The following is a 17,986-nucleotide window of genomic DNA, read 5'->3' as shown; positions in this document are numbered from 1 at the left end:
ACTGTACCACAAGGACACTTGCTCAACCATATTCATTGCAGCTTTATTTGTAATCGCTATAAATTTGACACTTTGAGATTTAATGAATTCCTCTAAATTACCTCTAAAAATTTGATTAAATCTATAAAGAAATTAAAAAAAAACAGAAATGAATAGATCCCAAATGGTCATCTATTTTTTTAAGTCAACAACAGATAAAATAAACCCATAGTATAGGGAGATATGCTATAGAGAGTAAAAGGGAAGACGTCTGGATTCTGCTGTGGAACACTGTCCATCTTCCTTAGTCTCCGCTTTATTTAAACACGAAAGTTAAAAACCCAACCATGAGTTCATACCATGTGTGTTTTTCTGTGATTGGGTTACCTCACTCAGGATGTATGCACTCATTGATAAGTGGCTATTAGCCCAAATGCTTGAATTACCCTAGATGCATAGAACAAATGAAACTCAAGACAGATGATCAAAATGTGAATGCTTCACTCCTTCTTTAAAAGGGGGAACAAGAATACCCTTGGGAGGGAATAGAGAAGCAAAGATTAAAACAGAGACAGAAGGAACACCCATTCAGAGCCTGCCCCACATGTGGCCCATACATATACAGCCACCCAATTAGACAAGATGGATGAAGCAAAGAAGTGCAGGCTGACAGGAGCCGGATGTAGATCTCTCCTGAGAGACACAGCCAGAATACAGCAAATACAGAGGCGAATGCCAGCAGCAAACCACTGAACTGAGAATAGGACCCCCGTTGAAGGAATCAGAAAAAGAACTTGAAGAGTTTGAAGGAGCTCGAGACCCCTTATGAACAACAATGCCAAGCAACCAGAGCTTCCAGGGACTAAGCCACTACCTAAAGACTATACATGGACTGACCCTGGACTCTGACCTCATAGGTAACAATGAATATCCTAGTAAGAGCACCAGTGGAAGGGGAAGCCCTGGGTCCTGCTAAGACTGAACCCCCAGTGAACCTGATTGTTGGGGGGAGGGCGGCAATGGGGGAAGGGTGGGGAGGGGAACACCCATAAAGAAGGGGAGGGGGAGGGATTAGGGGGATGTTTGCCCGGAAACCAGGAAAGGGAATAACACTCGAAATGTAAATAAGAAATACTCAAGTTAATAAAAAAAAAAAAAAACCAACCATGGGACTGGAAAGATGGCTCAGCAGTTAAGAACACTGACTGCTCTTCCAGAAGTCTTGAGTTTAATTCCTAGCAACCACAGGGTGGCTCACAACCATCTCTAATAGGATATGATGTCCTCTTCTGGTATGTCTGAAGAGAGCAACAGTGTACTCATGTGCATAAAATAAATCTTAAAAAAAAATAACCTACACACCTTGATCCATTTTAGGACATAAGCTTTTCCCTCATTTCATCTTCACAATCAAATTACAAGCAATTTTGTATCAAATACTTTAAAAATCAATATAGTGAATCTAAACTGTATAAAAGTATCAGGGACCTTTCAAATGCATGAGGCAACTTTATTGTGAGAGAAACCCTGTGCTTATCAGTTCTGTGCTCATGTTTTACTTGGTCTAATTTTTAAGACTGAGGTCTCCTGGAAATTCTTTCTTTTCCTGCACCATATCATTTTTAATTTAAAAAAAAATAGGTGTAACGTTACCAGCTCCATAGCTTTGAATAAAATGAGAACACAAGGTCATCTGACAGTTATATGTTACCAGAAACATTCCAATTTCCATATGTAGTTTGTTCCTTGCACTCAGGAAAGGACTGAACAGTACACACGAAAACCCAAACAAGCAAAAATAAATAAGTAAATAAGTAAATAAATATCTGAGCTGTCCATCACTGATTACCCAACAGTTTCCGAACTGTCTAGCCCCTCATCATCACTTGCTCCCAGATTCTCTTTCCCTTTATAGTCTGAGCTACTTCATGACAGAAGTCTTCCTCATCAAACATAGTCAATACTAATTTATTATTTATTGATACTAAAGATTGAACTCCAGACATTATCCAGGCTAAGCAGAAGCTTTGTCCCTAAACCTCAGTTTCTCTTTTCAGTTTAGCATAGTTTTTGTTTTCTCTCCTCACTTATTTTTTAAACATGTAATCCTGATTTTTAATTATGCTTGTGATGGGGATGTGTGCCCAGGGATCCACAGAGGATGCAAGAGATCTTTCGATCCTTTCACCTGAGTTTAAGGTGCTTTTGAGCATTTTGATGTAGGTGCTTGGGACAGATCTTGGGCTCTCTTACAGAGTGCCATGTGCTCCTAACTCTTATGTACTGAGCTACTTCTCACCTCACCTGAATTCTTCAAGAAACTAGTTATTGTTTAACCTGAAGAAAACAGAAAATTACTATGGCAATGTTTGTTGAATTCTTACAAAAGCTCGGCTTGTAATCATGGAGAAATCCATAAAGCACATTTTTTATAGGCTGGTCTATATAATAAAAATGTCCTAATACATAAGAAAAGGTTTTTAACATTACATGGTCTGCATACTTGATTTTGAAAACAGGGTATAATTCAAAGACAAGGGATTCTGTGAAGAGATGCTTTGGATCTAGCTTGTCTTTTGCCTTTATCCTTCCATCAAGGAGATAAGGAGGAGATCATCTAATTTGAGCAAGTTGTACACACCTCAGAAGCTGTATTCCTGCCTATGTTCTCACCATTCTATTCTCTATAGTCATTGTTTCAAATATGTTCACATTACATGATTTGCTAGCTGTGTGATTATATATAGGTATATGGTTAGCAAACTGAAACTAGCACACATCCTCTTTACCTACTGGAGTAAAAGTAAATGTCCTGTGACCTAATATTTATTTGCCACTCATTTGCAGCTAAACATACATAAAAGAAAATACACTTACCTGATTCTTGTGCACAGAGAGGAAGCATTACGAGATGGGTGATACAAAAGAGTAGAAAATCCATTGAATCTGATGATGAAGGTCTTTTTCTAACAGTCATAGTATCGTGTTTCCCAGTTAAACTTCCAAATGAGACTGAAATTCATGCCCCACACCAGATGGTTATTCATTAACAAGATTATTTACCTATTATAATTGTTTTAGTGATGAAGGCAAGTTGGCCCAGCCCGTTGTGCATGATTCTATTCTTGAGCTGGTGGTTTTGAAATCTATAAGGATGCAGGCTAAGCAAACCATAGACAGCAAGCCAGCATGCACCACTCCTCTACATGATCTCTGCCGCAACTCTTGCTTCCTGGTTTCTGCCCTGCATGAATGAGTTCCTGCCCTCATTTACTGTGACGATGAACTGTTATATGGAACTGTGTGTAAAATAAATCCCTTCTTCCCCATGCAGCTCGTGGTAATCGTGTTTCATCCTAGCAATTGTATCCCTAAGATACCTCTTTTGTCTTTTTTTGTTTTTAGTAAGTCATGGTCTTATGCCTCTTGAAGCTCAGCACCCTGGAGTCAAAGAGTCATATCTTTGTGAGTTGCAGCCCAGCTTAGTAAATGTTACTTGAAGAGTTTCAGGTTCTCAGAATGACACAGTGGATTGATTTGAGAAGAAAGGATCAGGAGAGGACAGAGGAGAAATCCTAGTGAGTAAGGGGAGCGGAAAAGTATGCCTATAGAGTATTCATGATGAAAAATTAAAAAAAAAATTTCTAATATTTTAAACTGTAATCCATTGTAACATTTTCCAATTTCCTGGCTATCCTACCCTCAAATTTTTTCATAAACTTATGCTCCAGAGAAGACATTGGGGATCTTCCATCATGCAATTACTGGGTTCTTTGAATAGGGGACAGAGAATTGAACAAGATGCAGAGAAATAAGAGGGAGAGTGTAAAAGTATTAATTGGACAGTAAATCAGAGAGTGTATACACATATGCAAAATGAGTCAAGCTCACACATGATCTAAGAACTAAGTGGTCTTTCCTGGAGTTGCTATTATGAATGTAGGTAGTGTGCGGCACTAATAGGCAGGAAGGAAGTGGATTCTTACCTTGAGTGGCATGTGAAATATTCATTTAAATGCATATAAGCCTTATCATAAAATGGGAAACAGAGACAGATTACTGTAAACAATTTAAAGGATTAAAGGAAAGATCTAAAGCATCTACAATCATAAAGAAGACAAATGTTAGTTCATGTACCCTGGACATAAATGGGCCATAGTCTTAGAAGCATTTTGTCCCTGTTGAGACAGAATCTAAGGAGGAAAGTCCCTTACCCACTTATTCCATGACCCACTCTATTTTAAACAGTACAGCTTCTCATATCTCTACTCATTTAAGAAGTTTGTGTTGAGACACGTCCTGGTAGGAATGATTTTTTTAAAAAATTAGTCTTGTCAGTATGATCTGCTAATTGCAGTCCAGTTAAAAATAATGTCAAAGTCAAAATGTTCTATCACCATTTCAGAGAGTTGGATAAACAGAAAATGAGTCTCTCAGTGTTCCATTCCCAGAGATGAGTAATCTACACTAGTTGGTCTCAACAGGGAGAAAGTTTCTGTGAAGGATCCTTTTGGGTAGTTGAGCAGTTTAAAATGGGCAATGGCTGGGTAGCACACAGGACTGGGGATGGATACACAGTATCACTGGCTAGTGACTATCACCTGGGGTTCTGAATTCTACATTTCAGCCCAGTAGGAAGTGTCACAGAAAGGAAAGACATTCCTAATGTTTAAGGGCCATGAGTGAGAGCATGAGATAATTACAGGAGAAATATGTGACTTTCTTCTCTTTTAGAAGAGCATTAGTGTCAATGTCTAATGCACTGGGGTCCCAAGAGTAGTGTTGTATTAACCAGGATATAGGGAATGAAGACTAACTGTGCACCCCTGCATGCTTTATTGAATTCTCTAGCATCTTTTACATGTAAGCAGAACAAAGATTTCTCACAGCTTCTAATTCTCAACAGCTTCCGTTTCTCAAGCAATGGTGTATCTGGGTTCAAGGTGACCCAAAACTCCTTGCAGACTGAGAAATCTTTCAGTACTCCAAATCTTTCATGTGTTGCTTAGTTTAATTAAAAACAAAGTGAGTTTCTCGTGAAAAAAATAATCACAAAGGCTACTTCCTCGGGCACGCAGCTAATTGCAGAACACCAGGATTCTCTGCTAAGACAGTAAGCTTTCTCTGTCTCCTAATGTGTTGAAATTCACAGACATCCTTAAGTCACCTCACAGCTAGCAGGTAGAGAGCAGCCACCTCATGTCGTTTCTCTACATATTAGGAGGACACCAAGAAGACAAAATTTTCTTCTCTTTGGATATCTTTGGGTTTTGCAGAGACAGATAGAATTAGAGTCAGTCCAACTCTAACTAAACATGGGGATGGAAGAAATTGCTGAGAATTTAGCTGTAACCCAAAGTGTCAAACTGACTAATGCATGGCTGGGATCTTCTCAAAAGTCTGTTTCTGATCACTTCTTGTGACCTCCCTGAAATCACCCTGGTACTATCTTTGATCTGTACCATTGGATGCAAGCTAAGACCCATCCCTCCTCAGTCTAATCTATAGATATATCTTGTAAGTGCTATCATATAAAATTAAGGAAGTAGCAGTAATAGAAAATGAGTATTTTATACATGAATTCATATATCTACTGAAATATTTTTAACTGAAGGAATCAATCCTGACCCTGAAAAGAAATGTGTTGTATCGGTCATCAGTGTCCTTCACCTCTGTCAGGTTAAAACATTCACAGCATAATTATTACTAGGTCAGACTTAGCTCCAGAAGCAACTTGCTGTCAGTTTGCAAGGCCAGCAATATACATTTACAGTTTTATCTCAAGGATATATGAACTCTTCAGCCTTGTGTCATGACATAGCTAGAATGCCTCTGAATCCTATGTCTTTTCCACAAAATGCCACATTGTTGCACTATATTGATGATGTTATGATGATTGGACTAAGTGATTAGGAGGTACCAACCACTTTGAACTCACTAGTAATACTCACGAACAGAAAAGAATGGAAAATAAATCTAACCAAAGTTCAAGGGCCTTCTACCTAAGTGAAATTCTGAGAAGTTCAGTGGTATGGGGCACACAGACATATTCCTTCTAAGATAGCATTAAGTTATTGTACCTGGCCTCTCCTACTACCAAGAAAGAAGCATGTTTAATGGACATATTTGGATTCTGGAGATAGCACATAGGAATGAGTAACAGGTGTTACTTAGGCCCATTTACCATGGGACTCAGAAAGATTCTAACTTTGTATTGCCTGGAACAGAATAAGGCTCTTCAACAGGTCTAGGGTACTGTGTCTGGACCACCTTTGCACTTGGACCATATGATCCAGCAGACCTGATGGAACTTGGGGTGTCAGTGGCAGATAGGGAAGCTGTCTGGAGCTTTTGGCGGATACCTATTTTTGAATCACAGTACAGAGCTTTAGGCTTTCTGGAACAAGTATGCACCATTTATAGTTTTTGGCCTACTATTTGGTCCTAGTGGAATCTAAGTGTTTGATAATGGGACACCAAATTGTAATACCACCTAATCTCTTTACCCTTCACAATTTACATGTTTTCTCACTTACAAAGTTATAAAGAAAGACATGCACAGCAGCAATCTATTATGAAATGGACACGACATATATGTGATAAGTCCTGAGCAGGTTCTGAAGGCACAAGCAAGTTACATGAAGAAGTTTGCCCAAATGCCTATGGTTTCTATTCCCATTACAAAACTGTCTGTGGCCTACTATGTATCCTCAAGGGATTTCCCAATAGAAGGTTGTCTAAGAAAGAGAAGATTAGGACCCAGTTTCTTAATGATTCTGTACATTACTGAGTCACCACCCAAAAGAGAACAACTCCTTTCTGGGACAACCTTGAAAGACCCTTACCAAGGGAAATATTCACAGTACAGAACTTCGGGGAGTACACATACTCATACATTTTGTTTGGAAGAAAAAAATGGTGAGATGTGTGATTATTGACTGATACATGGGCTATGGCCAATGCATTGCTGAATGGTCAGGGATTGTAAAGAGCATGATTGGACAATTGGTGAGAAAGACTTCTGGGGAAAATATGTGAATAGATCTCTGCATGTGGACAGAGGATGTGAAGATACTTGCGTCCTATTTAAATGCTCATCAAAACATGTCTTCAGCTAATGAAAAATTCAATAATCATTTAGATAGGATTACCAGTTCTGTGGAAAGTGACTTTTCTTCTTCAGCCATTCCTGTTATTGCCCAATGGGTCTACGAACTAAATGGCCATTGTGGCAGAGATGGGAGTTATGCATGAGCACAACAATATGGACTTCCTCTCACCAAGGCCCACCTGGATATAGCTGCTGCTGAGTGCCAGATCTGCCAACATCAGAAACCAACACTTAGTCCTAGGTTTGGCACTAGTCTCTGGGGTTACCAGCCAATTACCTGCTGGCAGGGTGACTACATTGGACCACTTCCTCCATGGAAAGGATAATGCTTTGTCTTACTGGAGTAGATACTTATTGTCATTATGAATTTGAATTTCCTGTCCATAATTCTTCTGCCCAAACCACCATTCATGGATTTACAGAATGCCTTATCCAATACTCATGATATTCCACACAGTATTGCTTCTGACCAATGTCGGTGCCTGCACTGACACGGTACCGAGAATCCGGCGAAAGCCTGTGGGATGAGGGAAACTTTCCTCGGTATGGATCCTTGTGCACCTCTTAGAGAAGAACGAAACACCAGATACTTTTGAGCCTTTTAACAACACTGCAGCAGACTTGAGGACTTTTCTCTCACCAGCCACAGAGGCACAGAGCCACTTGCAGGGTCTGAGTTTTACTGGCCGCAGCACAAGCTGCCCTAAGACACCTGCGTGTACTGGGGCCGTTTGTACCATTAGCCTGTCTGCTCTGTCTGAGAGTCTTCATGCAGGCGTAATTCAGCCATCAAGTCCTCTTACCAGAAAAAACCTTCTGGAGGCACCACCCCTTGGAGCAAAAGGGACCCGCTTCCAGAGAAAGTGCCTGGACCTCACTGGTGTCAGTTCAGAGACCGCACTTTAAGGACTGACCAGAAGGAAGCTCAGGCTCTGGCCTGTCCCTTCCTCTATTTGGTACTTGTCATCCTAGGTCCTTTCTTTTTATTTTGAGACAAGATCTTATTCTGTGGCTTAGGCTGGCCTGCAAACTCCCATCTCGGCCTCCCAAGTGCTGGCCCTTATTTTAAAGTGAACTTAAAGAAATGGGGGAAAATGAAAGACCCACCCCATGAGTCTTAACTCAGAGTTGCAACAGGCTTGAACGAGCCCAGGCACGCCCAGATACCTAGGGCCGAGTCACCGTGAAAACTAACAGACCATAAAAGGAAAGGAATGCAGAACAGACCAGGAGTACCACTCACAGGCCACCTGGCAGGAAGAGATAAGCCCCCAGCCCCCGACATCCAGGACGCCCCAAACCTGCCAATGTGTGTAGCTATACCTTATTACCTCATCATGTGAAATAGCCAATCATATGTGAACATGTCTATGTGCCTCGTTTGAATCCACCAATCCCCGTAACTATGCATCTGCTTCTGTACGCCCGCTTCTGCTTCCCCAATCCCTATAAAAGCCCCATGCTGGAGCTGCTGGGCGCGCAAGTCCTCCGAAGAGACTGTGTGCCCGCAGGTACCTGTGTTTTCCAATAAACCCTCTTGCTGATTGCATCCGAGTGGACTCGGCTCGGTCATTGGGCGCTTGGGACTCCTCCTGAGGGAAAGGTCCTCTCTGGGGGTCTTTCATTATGGGGGCTCGCCCGGGGTTTGGAGACCCTCTGCCCAGAGACCACCGACCACCCACCGGGAGGTAAGCCGGCCGGCGTTTGTCTTGTCTGTTGTGTCTTGTCCTGTGAACGATCGATCAATAGGCTCAGATCTGGGGACTATCTGGGCGGGCCAGAGAAGGAGCTGACGAGCTCGGACTTCTCCCCCGCAGCCCTGGAAGACGTTCCAAGGGTGGTTGGAGGAGAGGGAGATCCGGATCCGTGGCACCTCCGTCCATTTTCGGAGGGATCCGCACCCTTGATGACTCTGTCTGAATTTTATTGGAGTAGAGGATCCAAGACCCTCGCTGACTCCGTCTGAATTTTTGGTTTCAGTTTGGTACTGAAGCCGCGCGGCGCGTCTGCTTGTTACTTGTTTGACTGTTGGAATTGTTTGTCTTCTTTGTGACCTGACTGTGGTTTTCTGGACGTGTTGTGTCTGTTAGTGTCTTTTTGACTTTTGTTTCGTGTTTGAATTTGGACTGACGACTGTGTTTAAAATCTTGGACCGACGACTGTGTTTGAAATCATGAAACTGTTTGCTTTGTTCGTTTTACTTGGTCCCCTTAACGCTTAGTGAGTAAGAAACTTAATTTTGTAGACCCCGCTCTAGTGGCAGTGTGTTGGTTGATAGCCAAAGTTAATTTTTAAAACATAGTGTTTTGGGGGTTGGGGATTTAGCTCAGTGGTAGAGCTCTTGCCTAGCAAGCGCAAGGCCCTGGGTTCGGTCCCCAGCTCTGAAAAAAGGAAAGAAAAACAAAACAAAAACATATAGTGTTTTATCTGTGCTTATGCTCGCAGCCAGCTGTGATGAACTGGGAAAGATTTAAATTTTCCTTGGGAGTAAGGAATCTTAAAGGTGGAGTTTCAGCCGGTATGGCACTTAGTGCGTAGCTGCCTAAAAGTTCAGAAATGCTGTTAACAGGCTATAAAAAAGGGACAGGCTGTGTTAGAAATGCTACAGGAAGAATGATCTAAAAGGGCTGAGAGCTAAGTGGGGCTATAAGGAAAACAAGAACAGGAAAGGAATTTCTGACATTTGCTCACAGTAGGAGAGCGCTCATTTAGAGAAGTTCTTTAAGGAAGCCTGCCTTATCTGCTGTCCTTATTCCAAGGGAGGAGTCAGTCTCCAACATTAAATTACTTTTCTCGCTGATCATCATTAACATGGAGAGTGCCTTTGGTCCTATCCCCACAGCAGCCAGTTCCTGCCCCTATGGTTAAAATGCCCCAGGTTGGGGGACAAAAAGAGCCCCTAAAATAGTTTCAAAGAATCTACAACTGTGAAGAACTTTGTTTTGCCAGTCAGGATTAATGTTTTCTTTTCCATGGGCCTATAGCCCACTGAGACAGTTTGGTAAAGGGCTGTTACTAAAGTCCTGAAAGCCCCAGGTGAACTGGTTACAATTCTTTTGTCAGTTGCTTAGTATTTAGCACCCAGGTTCTAACCATCTCTCCATCCTTTTGTTATTAGTTGTTACTAGAAGCCTAGTGTCATTTGGAGGCTGGTTCTCTTGAGAGGCAAAGCCACCAAGCTGACACTGAAGGGAGGTAGGTACTCCTTAAGGGAAAATCTAAGCCCAGAGAGACAGCCAGTAACAGCTAGGCTGCCTCTCTGCTCGCCTTTCTGTTTCATAGACAAAGCTTGTGCTTATATTTACAGTGGCCTTTTTGTCCAAAAAAAAGGCCTCCTGGTTTAGCTGTGTGACTAAATGCTATTTGTCCTCTTCAGTGGACCTCTCTCCTCTAGATTCCCTTCTTGTTTTCTCACCATCCCACGTGAGATGCTTGTTAGTAACTGTTACAGGTCTTCTTTACCACCGAGGAAAGACAGAATCCTACTAGAGGCCTGAAAGAATGTTCCAGACATGGCTAGAAGGCCCTCACTTGTGCCTGCTCTCTTCAGACGCCTGAAGGTAGGGAGTGCCAGGTCTGCCCCCAGGCTCCAAGGGTGGGTCTCCTAGGGGCTGGAAAATGCCCCACCAATCTGGCTAAGATAAGGAAAGGGTATGAAGAGAAAGTTACAGAAATTTGAAGGGTTAAGCTAAGTTGCTGAGAGTTAGTATAAGTTACAGAGAAAGTAAGGTTAAACAAAGAGAAGGAGAAAAGAAGGTAAAAAGAGCAGAAAGCTAGGGAAGAAAAGAGACAAAAAGAAGAGGAAGCTAGAGAGCTAAAGAGAGATAAAAGACAAGAGAGGAACATATACTGGCCACAGTAGTTAGGGAACCTAAGAAGACAGTACCTGGCAACAGAAGAGAATTCCTGGCTAAAGATCAGTGTGCCTAATGCAAAGGAAAAAAAAGACACTGGGTCAGGGACTGCCCCAGAAAGAACAAGAGGGGACACTGGAGAGCCTCTCGGTCCTGGAGTGCTGGCTATGTGCAGAGATAGGAGGGAAGCCTGCCCAGTTGTTTTATGGATACAGGGACCCAATGCTCTGTGCTCCTATGCTCCAGTGGGCCAGTATCCAAAGACCTTGGGTACAGGGGCCTACTGGCAACAAACAATACTTATGGACTGCCCGAAGAACAGTGGACCTTGGCGTGGGCCGGGTAACCCACTAGTTCATAGTCATCCCTGACTGCCCCCATCCCTTGCTCATGAGAAAATTGCTCCCCAAAATGGCTTGCGTGGGCTGAAATGGCTGGGTGAGGCCATGTGTATGCATATCTACAGACTGTGTATGCGGAGCTTAAGACCTGTCTCAGTGCACCAGTACCTGATGCTGGGAGATGAATGGCTTAGCGCTGTTCTACTTGGAACATATCACTCCTGCCAGCCGGGCACTAACAATTATCACCCAATCCAGGACTTAAACTGTGATAGAGTGGCTGATGTTTGCCTTTGAATAGAGTGTCCCAAAAGATGGGACCACTGGTCAGCTGCCATGGACTAGATTCTCCACCTGTTGGGGGCAATCTGGTCACCTTGCTACCCAATCCTGACCTGGAGCCACCACAGCACGAGTGTCAAGCACTGGCAGAAGCCCATGGGTGGAGGAAAGACCTCTGCGACTGGCTGATTGACCCCTGCTGAAAGCCGAGGCTACCTTGTCCACAGACGGGAACAGTTCTCTTCATGAAGGTCAGAGATAGGTGGGTGCTGCCATGGTGGACAACACAATGTCATCTGGGATGGCTGAACCTCTACCCCCCCAGTACATCAGTGCCGCAGATGCCTTTGCCATCTCTTGGATGCCCTGGTGAAGCCAACAACTGTGAGTACTATTCATTGCTCAGGATATCAGGAGGGAAGAGATTCAGTGGCATTGGGCAGTAACAAAGCAGATAAAGTGGCTCGGGAAATGGCTATGCAGGAGCCTATCCTGGTTGCAGGCCTGCAAGAGACAGCCACTGAGAACTAGGATCGGACTAAGGGATGGCCTCACTTAGAAAAGGCCCAAATTGCTTAAAAGATAAAGGACAATGGCACACTTGTGGGGGAAGCTATACTCCCCAGAGAACAAAGAAAAGACTCACTTTGCCAAATACAGAAATGGACTCATTTAGGAGATAAAAAGTTTGTCCAAGTAGTTAAGTGTATGTAATAGACTTTAAGATTTTAGCCAGAGAGGCAGTAGAAAGTATAAGGTATGTCAATAAGTGAATGCTTAGCAAGCAAACAGGGCAAAGAGACCTAGAGAGTTTGGTGAAAAGTCGAAGTGAACTTCACTGAGATAAAACCAGAAAAATATAATCACAAGTATCTCCTAGTGCTTGTAGATACTTTTTCAGGAATAGATAGAAGCTTTCCTCACCAAACAAGAGACGGCCTCTGCAATCATCAAGAAGATACTGGAAGAAATCTTCCTCCGATTTGGAATGCCCAAGGTAATCTGGTCAGACAACGGCCCTACTTTCGTTGCCAAGGTAAGCCAGGGTGTGGCCAAGTATTTAGAGGTCGATTGGAAATTACATTGTATTTACAGACCTCAAAGTTCAGGACAGGTAGGGTAAATAAATAGAACTCTAAAAGAGACCCTGACCAAATTAACCATGGAGACTGGCACAGACTGGGTGACACTCCTTCCCTCTTGCTCTCTTCAGAGCAAGAAATACCCTCCCAGATTCAGCCTTACCCCCTTTGAGATCTTAAATGGGGCCTCAGTCCCCCTGACTGTATTAGATGATGTTACTGAACCAACATGTCATAGTGCCATAGTAATAATGATTTGTGTGCTAGGCTAAAAGACCTACAGGTGATACAGAAAGAAATCTGCTCAGAGCTGGCAGCAGCCTATGCCCTGGGGACCCCTGAGACATCTCACCAGTTCCAGGTCGGAGACTCGGCTACATACGATGGCACCGAACCCAGATACTCACTGGAAAGGACCGTACCTGGTGCTGCTGACCACCCTGACAGCCATCAACTCTCAGCCCTCACCAGCCGTGTACTAGCTGTTGGGGCTGAGAGCTGGGACCTAGAGGGAAAATCAGATCTTCAAAAAGCTCCCTAGACTTAATTTCATGTTTGCCCCGGGTTTTATCAAGATAGGTGTGGGGATAGGCTTGATTTCTATTACAAATGATGTAACATTGCATATGTTAGTACTCCTAACACTTCTTGGGACTGTGCCTCAGGGATCACAATCTGTACAAGTTTAGAAGTTCTAAAAGCTAGTCATGACCTTGGTGTGCAGGTTTAGATAGTGTCCAGATTGGAATCCTGATGCTAGAGACTTAGTAAGAAAAAAAAAAAAAAAAGAGTTGAGAATTACTTAAGGCTATCTAGGTGCTGCAAGGGCAGCACAAGGACATCTGCCATTGCCCTGCAATGCAAGGTTTATAGAGAATTCAGAACTGCCATTGACTCAGATATAAAAAGAGTGAAAGACTTTTTAGCTGACCTCCAAGAATACCTAACCTCCCTCTCAGAGGTAGTCCTTCAGAATAGGAGAAGATTAGACCTGATATTCCTTAAAGAAGGAACCTGTGTGCTACACTGAAAGAATGTTGTTTCTATGCAGACCATACAGGATTAGTGAGAGATAACATGGCTAAGCTCCGAGAACGCTTGGCCCAGAGACAGAAGCTGTTTGATTCCCAACAAGGCTGGTTCGAGGGGTGGTTTAACCGATCCCCTTGGTTTGCTACCCTGGTGTCCACCTTGATGGGACCCTTAATCATCCTCCTCCTAATCTTCCTCTTTGGCCCCTGCATTCTAAACAGATTGATGCAGTTCATAAAGAACAGACTCTCAGTCATTCAGACGCTTGTTCTCACCCAACAATACCAGAGGGTAAGACAACAGGAAGAGATTCCTTAGAATTCGATTTGAGTAAAGGATTTTACTCAAGTCTAAAAGAAAATGGGGGAAAATGAAAGACCCACCCCATGAGTCTTAACTCAGAGTTGCAACAGGCTTGAACGAGCCCAGGCACGCCCAGATACCTAGGGCCGAGTCACCGTGAAAACTAACAGACCATAAAAGGAAAGGAATGAAGAACAGACCAGGAGTACCACTCACAGGCCACCTGGCAGGAAGAGATAAGCCCCCAGCCCCCGACATCCAGGATGCCCCAAACCTGCCAATGTGTGTAGCTATACCTTATTACCTCATCATGTGAAATAGCCAATCATATGTGAACATGTCTATGTGCCTCGTTTGAATCCACCAATCCCCGTAACTATGCATCTGCTTCTGTACGCCCGCTTCTGCTTCCCCAATCCCTATAAAAGCCCCATGCTGGAGCTGCTGGGCGCGCAAGTCCTCCGAAGAGACTGTGTGCCCGCAGGTACCTGTGTTTTCCAATAAACCCTCTTGCTGATTGCATCCGAGTGGACTCGGCTCGGTCATTGGGCGCTTGGGACTCCTCCTGAGGGAAAGGTCCTCTCTGGGGGTCTTTCAGTCGGTGCCTGCACTGACACGGTACCGAGAATCCGGCGAAAGCCTGTGGGATGAGGGAAACGCACACACACACACACACACACACACACACACACACACACACACACACACGGGTTATTCGTGTCAAGCCAGAAGAGGAAGAGCCTCTGGTTTCTTTATTGACCAACTGTATATCCCAAGTACAGCACTTAGCAGGTATCTGCCAAGCACAGTGGGGAACCCTGGCTGAGACTTCCATAACAAAGGACCGACTATGTGACCTGAATAAATTAGGAAAATAACCAGGAAGGCCAGCCTAATTCTGACTCAGGTGAGAAGTATCTGGCCAGACTGCCAGTTGGGGACAAAAGGCTTCCACATGTAAGGGCAGTGCTCAGCAGGGGTCAACCTTGCTGGAGACCCAGAAGGGTCTTGTTCTGGCTGAAAACATTCCATGAATGCAAACTTCTTGTGCGTTACAGGGAGAGGCTTTTGATCCTACAATCTAAGACTAAGGCCAATACGGCTCCCACAGACCAAGGAACTCATTTCACAGGAAAAGAAGTGCTATCATGAGCCCATGATTATGGAACCCACTGGTTTACCATGTTATCTACCATTCTGAAGCAGCCATCCCGACAAAAACATTGAAGATGCAGTTATAGCATCAATTAGGTGACAGGAGCCTTGAGGGATATGGCACAGTTATGAAGAGAAGGCAGTATTTGCTTTGAGTCAGTGTCTTTTGTGAAGACTTGCTGCTAAAGTCTTGAGCTCATTGCATAATGGCAGATTCCCTTTGTTGGTCCTGCTTCCTCTTCTTTACCTGAGGAATCCCGGACCCCACACAACCTATCTGTGGAATATTACCCAACCCTTAGGAAATTACAGATGGAACTCCTTTCTCAAAAAACAAAACAAAACAAAACAAACAAACAAACAAAACAAAAAACCCAGTTTAGGAGACACTTGAAATTCCTAGAATGTCTCTCCATGCTAATGAAGCATCTCAGTACCCTAGCCTTCAGCCAATGATCTTTGCCTAACCTGACCTATCCCTATCCCCTTCCCCCAACTTCCTCCTTCATTCAGCCCCAGTAATTTTGCTCTGTCTCCCTGAATCTGATACCAGAGTGTCATCATTTCTATTTGTATTCACATTAGGGAGCATCACAAGTGTTCAATTTGAACCAGTGTCTAATATGTGGTATAGTTTCTCTCATATCCAGGAGCCACAGGTCCAAGAGTCAAAGGGTGGAAGAATGATAGTTGCATTTGCTGTCACCCCTAGTGATCCACTAGGAAAAATTTCCCTCCCTGTTTCTTAGACCTTAAATTCTGCTGACCTAGAAGTTTTAGTTCCAGAGGGTGTAGTGCTCCTGCCAAGAGTGGTAAATATTCTACTAAACTGGAATCTCACAGTTACCCCTAACCGTTTGGGGTGTCTAATGCACTTAAACCTGCAGTCTAGGGAACAAATAAAATTTTAAGAGTGATCGATCCAGATTATCATGAGAAATTCATATTGCTTCTCTGGAATGGGGGTAAGAAACATTATGTTTGGAGGTCAAGGGATTCTTTAGAGTGTCTCTTGTTGTTCCTGCGAATAAAGACAATGAGAAACAACTATAGCCTCTATTCCACAGGCTAACAAAGGACACAGACCTATCAGGAAGGAAGTTATGGGTCATTCCTTCAGAAAAAGAGTCAAGACCTGCTGCAGTTCTTGTCAGAGGTCAAAGAAATAAAAAATGAATGATACAGGAAGGTAGTTATAAATACTAAAAATGGACCCATGACCAGTTACATTAAAAAAGGATTATAATTGACATATGTTTCTGATGTATTTTGTTAAGAATGTTTTTAACAACATTTGTATTTTCTCTTCTCAATTTTTTATCATGTGATATCACATCAATTAAGAGAATATCAATGGTTATTGTATTTCAGTTTGAGATACAAAAGAATGTCCTTCAAGGGACATTGTTGCTTATTCTAAATTAATGATGATGCATTTGTGGTTTTACAAAGCACATTTATATCATGTTAGGGATAATTATGTCTTGGTTAAATATATAATGCATTTGTGGTTGTAGGTGGGATAATTACATCATGTTAAACATTATTACTGTTTCCATTTGGAAGTTAGTCATGATGTAAGGAGATATGTATGTGTGCCAGGTTAAGATGTTTTTTAGTTGGACTTGAGATGGCTATTCTTGGTTCTTAGTTTGACTATGTCTGGAATTAATTAAAACCCAAAACTGGAGGGCACATTCATGAGGGATTTTGTTTAATTTGAAGTAGGAAGATCATTTTTTAATCCAGATCTTCAGGAAGAAAGACACTCTTTCTTCAGGTCATTTGAGCTAGAAAAGACATGTGTTTCATCTAGATCGGTTGATATGGGGAAACCTATCTTTAATCTGGGCCACATCATCTGCTGGAAACCTATAAAAGGACATGAAATAAGGAAGCATTTGCTCTTTGCTTGCTTGCTCTACCCTTGCAAGCATTTCCATTACTTCACCAGCATTAAGCCTATTTCTTTCATAGTCTAGCACATACTGAACAACAGCTGAGACATCTGGCCTCATGGACTGAGCAAGTACTGGATTCTTGGACATTTTGTTTATTTCTAGCCAATGTGGATTAAATGGAATGCAACTGTAGTCTTTCCAGTAAATCACAAGTGTGTGTGTGTGTGTGTGTGTGTGTGTGTGTGTGTGTATAAGAGAGAGAGAGAGAGAGAGGGAGAGAGAGAGAGAGAGGGAGAGAGAGAGAGAAGGGAGGGAGAGAGAGAGAGAGAGAGAGATTCATTCTAGAAGTTTTATTACTCTATTCAACTGTGACTAATGCAGGGAGTAACCACACCTGAAGGATGATTAAATGGCCAGTTCTCAAGTAGGTAGGAACCTAGGCACATGCAGGTTTGTTAATGAATTCCTGGAACAATTAGCACACTTTCAATAAGGTGCTGCATGCTTCAGATAAAGAATAATGGATAGTTATTATAGTAATCCAATCTCACCTGTGATCAGTAAATGATTACACAACTCCCAGTGTCTATTGCTGCAATTCTCTGGGTTTCAACATGTCCTAAATCACTTAATCAATTCAACTGCATAATAACTTTTTATCTTGAGAAACTCCAACTTATATTAACTTCTAGATTGTTGTACTTATAACTAATCAAATTTACCTCCTCAACTTAGGTAGCAGAAACATAATTTTATAAAATATATTATTAGGTGTATGTTGGGGGTTGGTCCAGTGATGCTGTTTTCAAATGCTAAATTCTGTACCCCAATATCTGGTTGCCCCAAGAGGAATGAATTCCTACATACACTAGCCTTTGTTATATAAACCTTGATCCCAAGTTTAAAGTTAACTGGTTAGTAGAAGGCTAGATCCTGTGACTGTCAG

The 17,986-nt window shown here is 42.6% G+C and overlaps 1 protein-coding gene across 1 annotated transcript in view; it reads right to left on the bottom strand.

Annotated features, from left to right (window-relative positions):
* LOC148002598 (uncharacterized) overlaps positions 1 to 3,597 on the bottom strand; it is a 49,100-nt gene extending 45,503 nt beyond the window's left edge. The window contains exon 1 of the mRNA XM_087577339.1: positions 2,857 to 3,597. Coding sequence (XP_087433465.1) covers positions 2,857 to 2,956 — 100 coding nt within the window. The 5' untranslated portion in view covers positions 2,957 to 3,597. The remainder of the gene's footprint in view (positions 1 to 2,856) is intronic.
* Between the last annotated feature and the right edge of the window lie 14,389 nt (positions 3,598 to 17,986).

Source organism: Rattus norvegicus, chromosome 11, assembly GCF_021556685.1.
Source record: "Rattus norvegicus strain SHRSP/BbbUtx chromosome 11, alternate assembly SHRSP_T2T, whole genome shotgun sequence".
Taxonomy (NCBI): domain Eukaryota; kingdom Metazoa; phylum Chordata; class Mammalia; order Rodentia; family Muridae; genus Rattus; species Rattus norvegicus.
The sequence above is the reverse complement of the archived record's forward strand: the minus strand, read 5'-3'. Positions and strand labels throughout refer to the sequence as shown.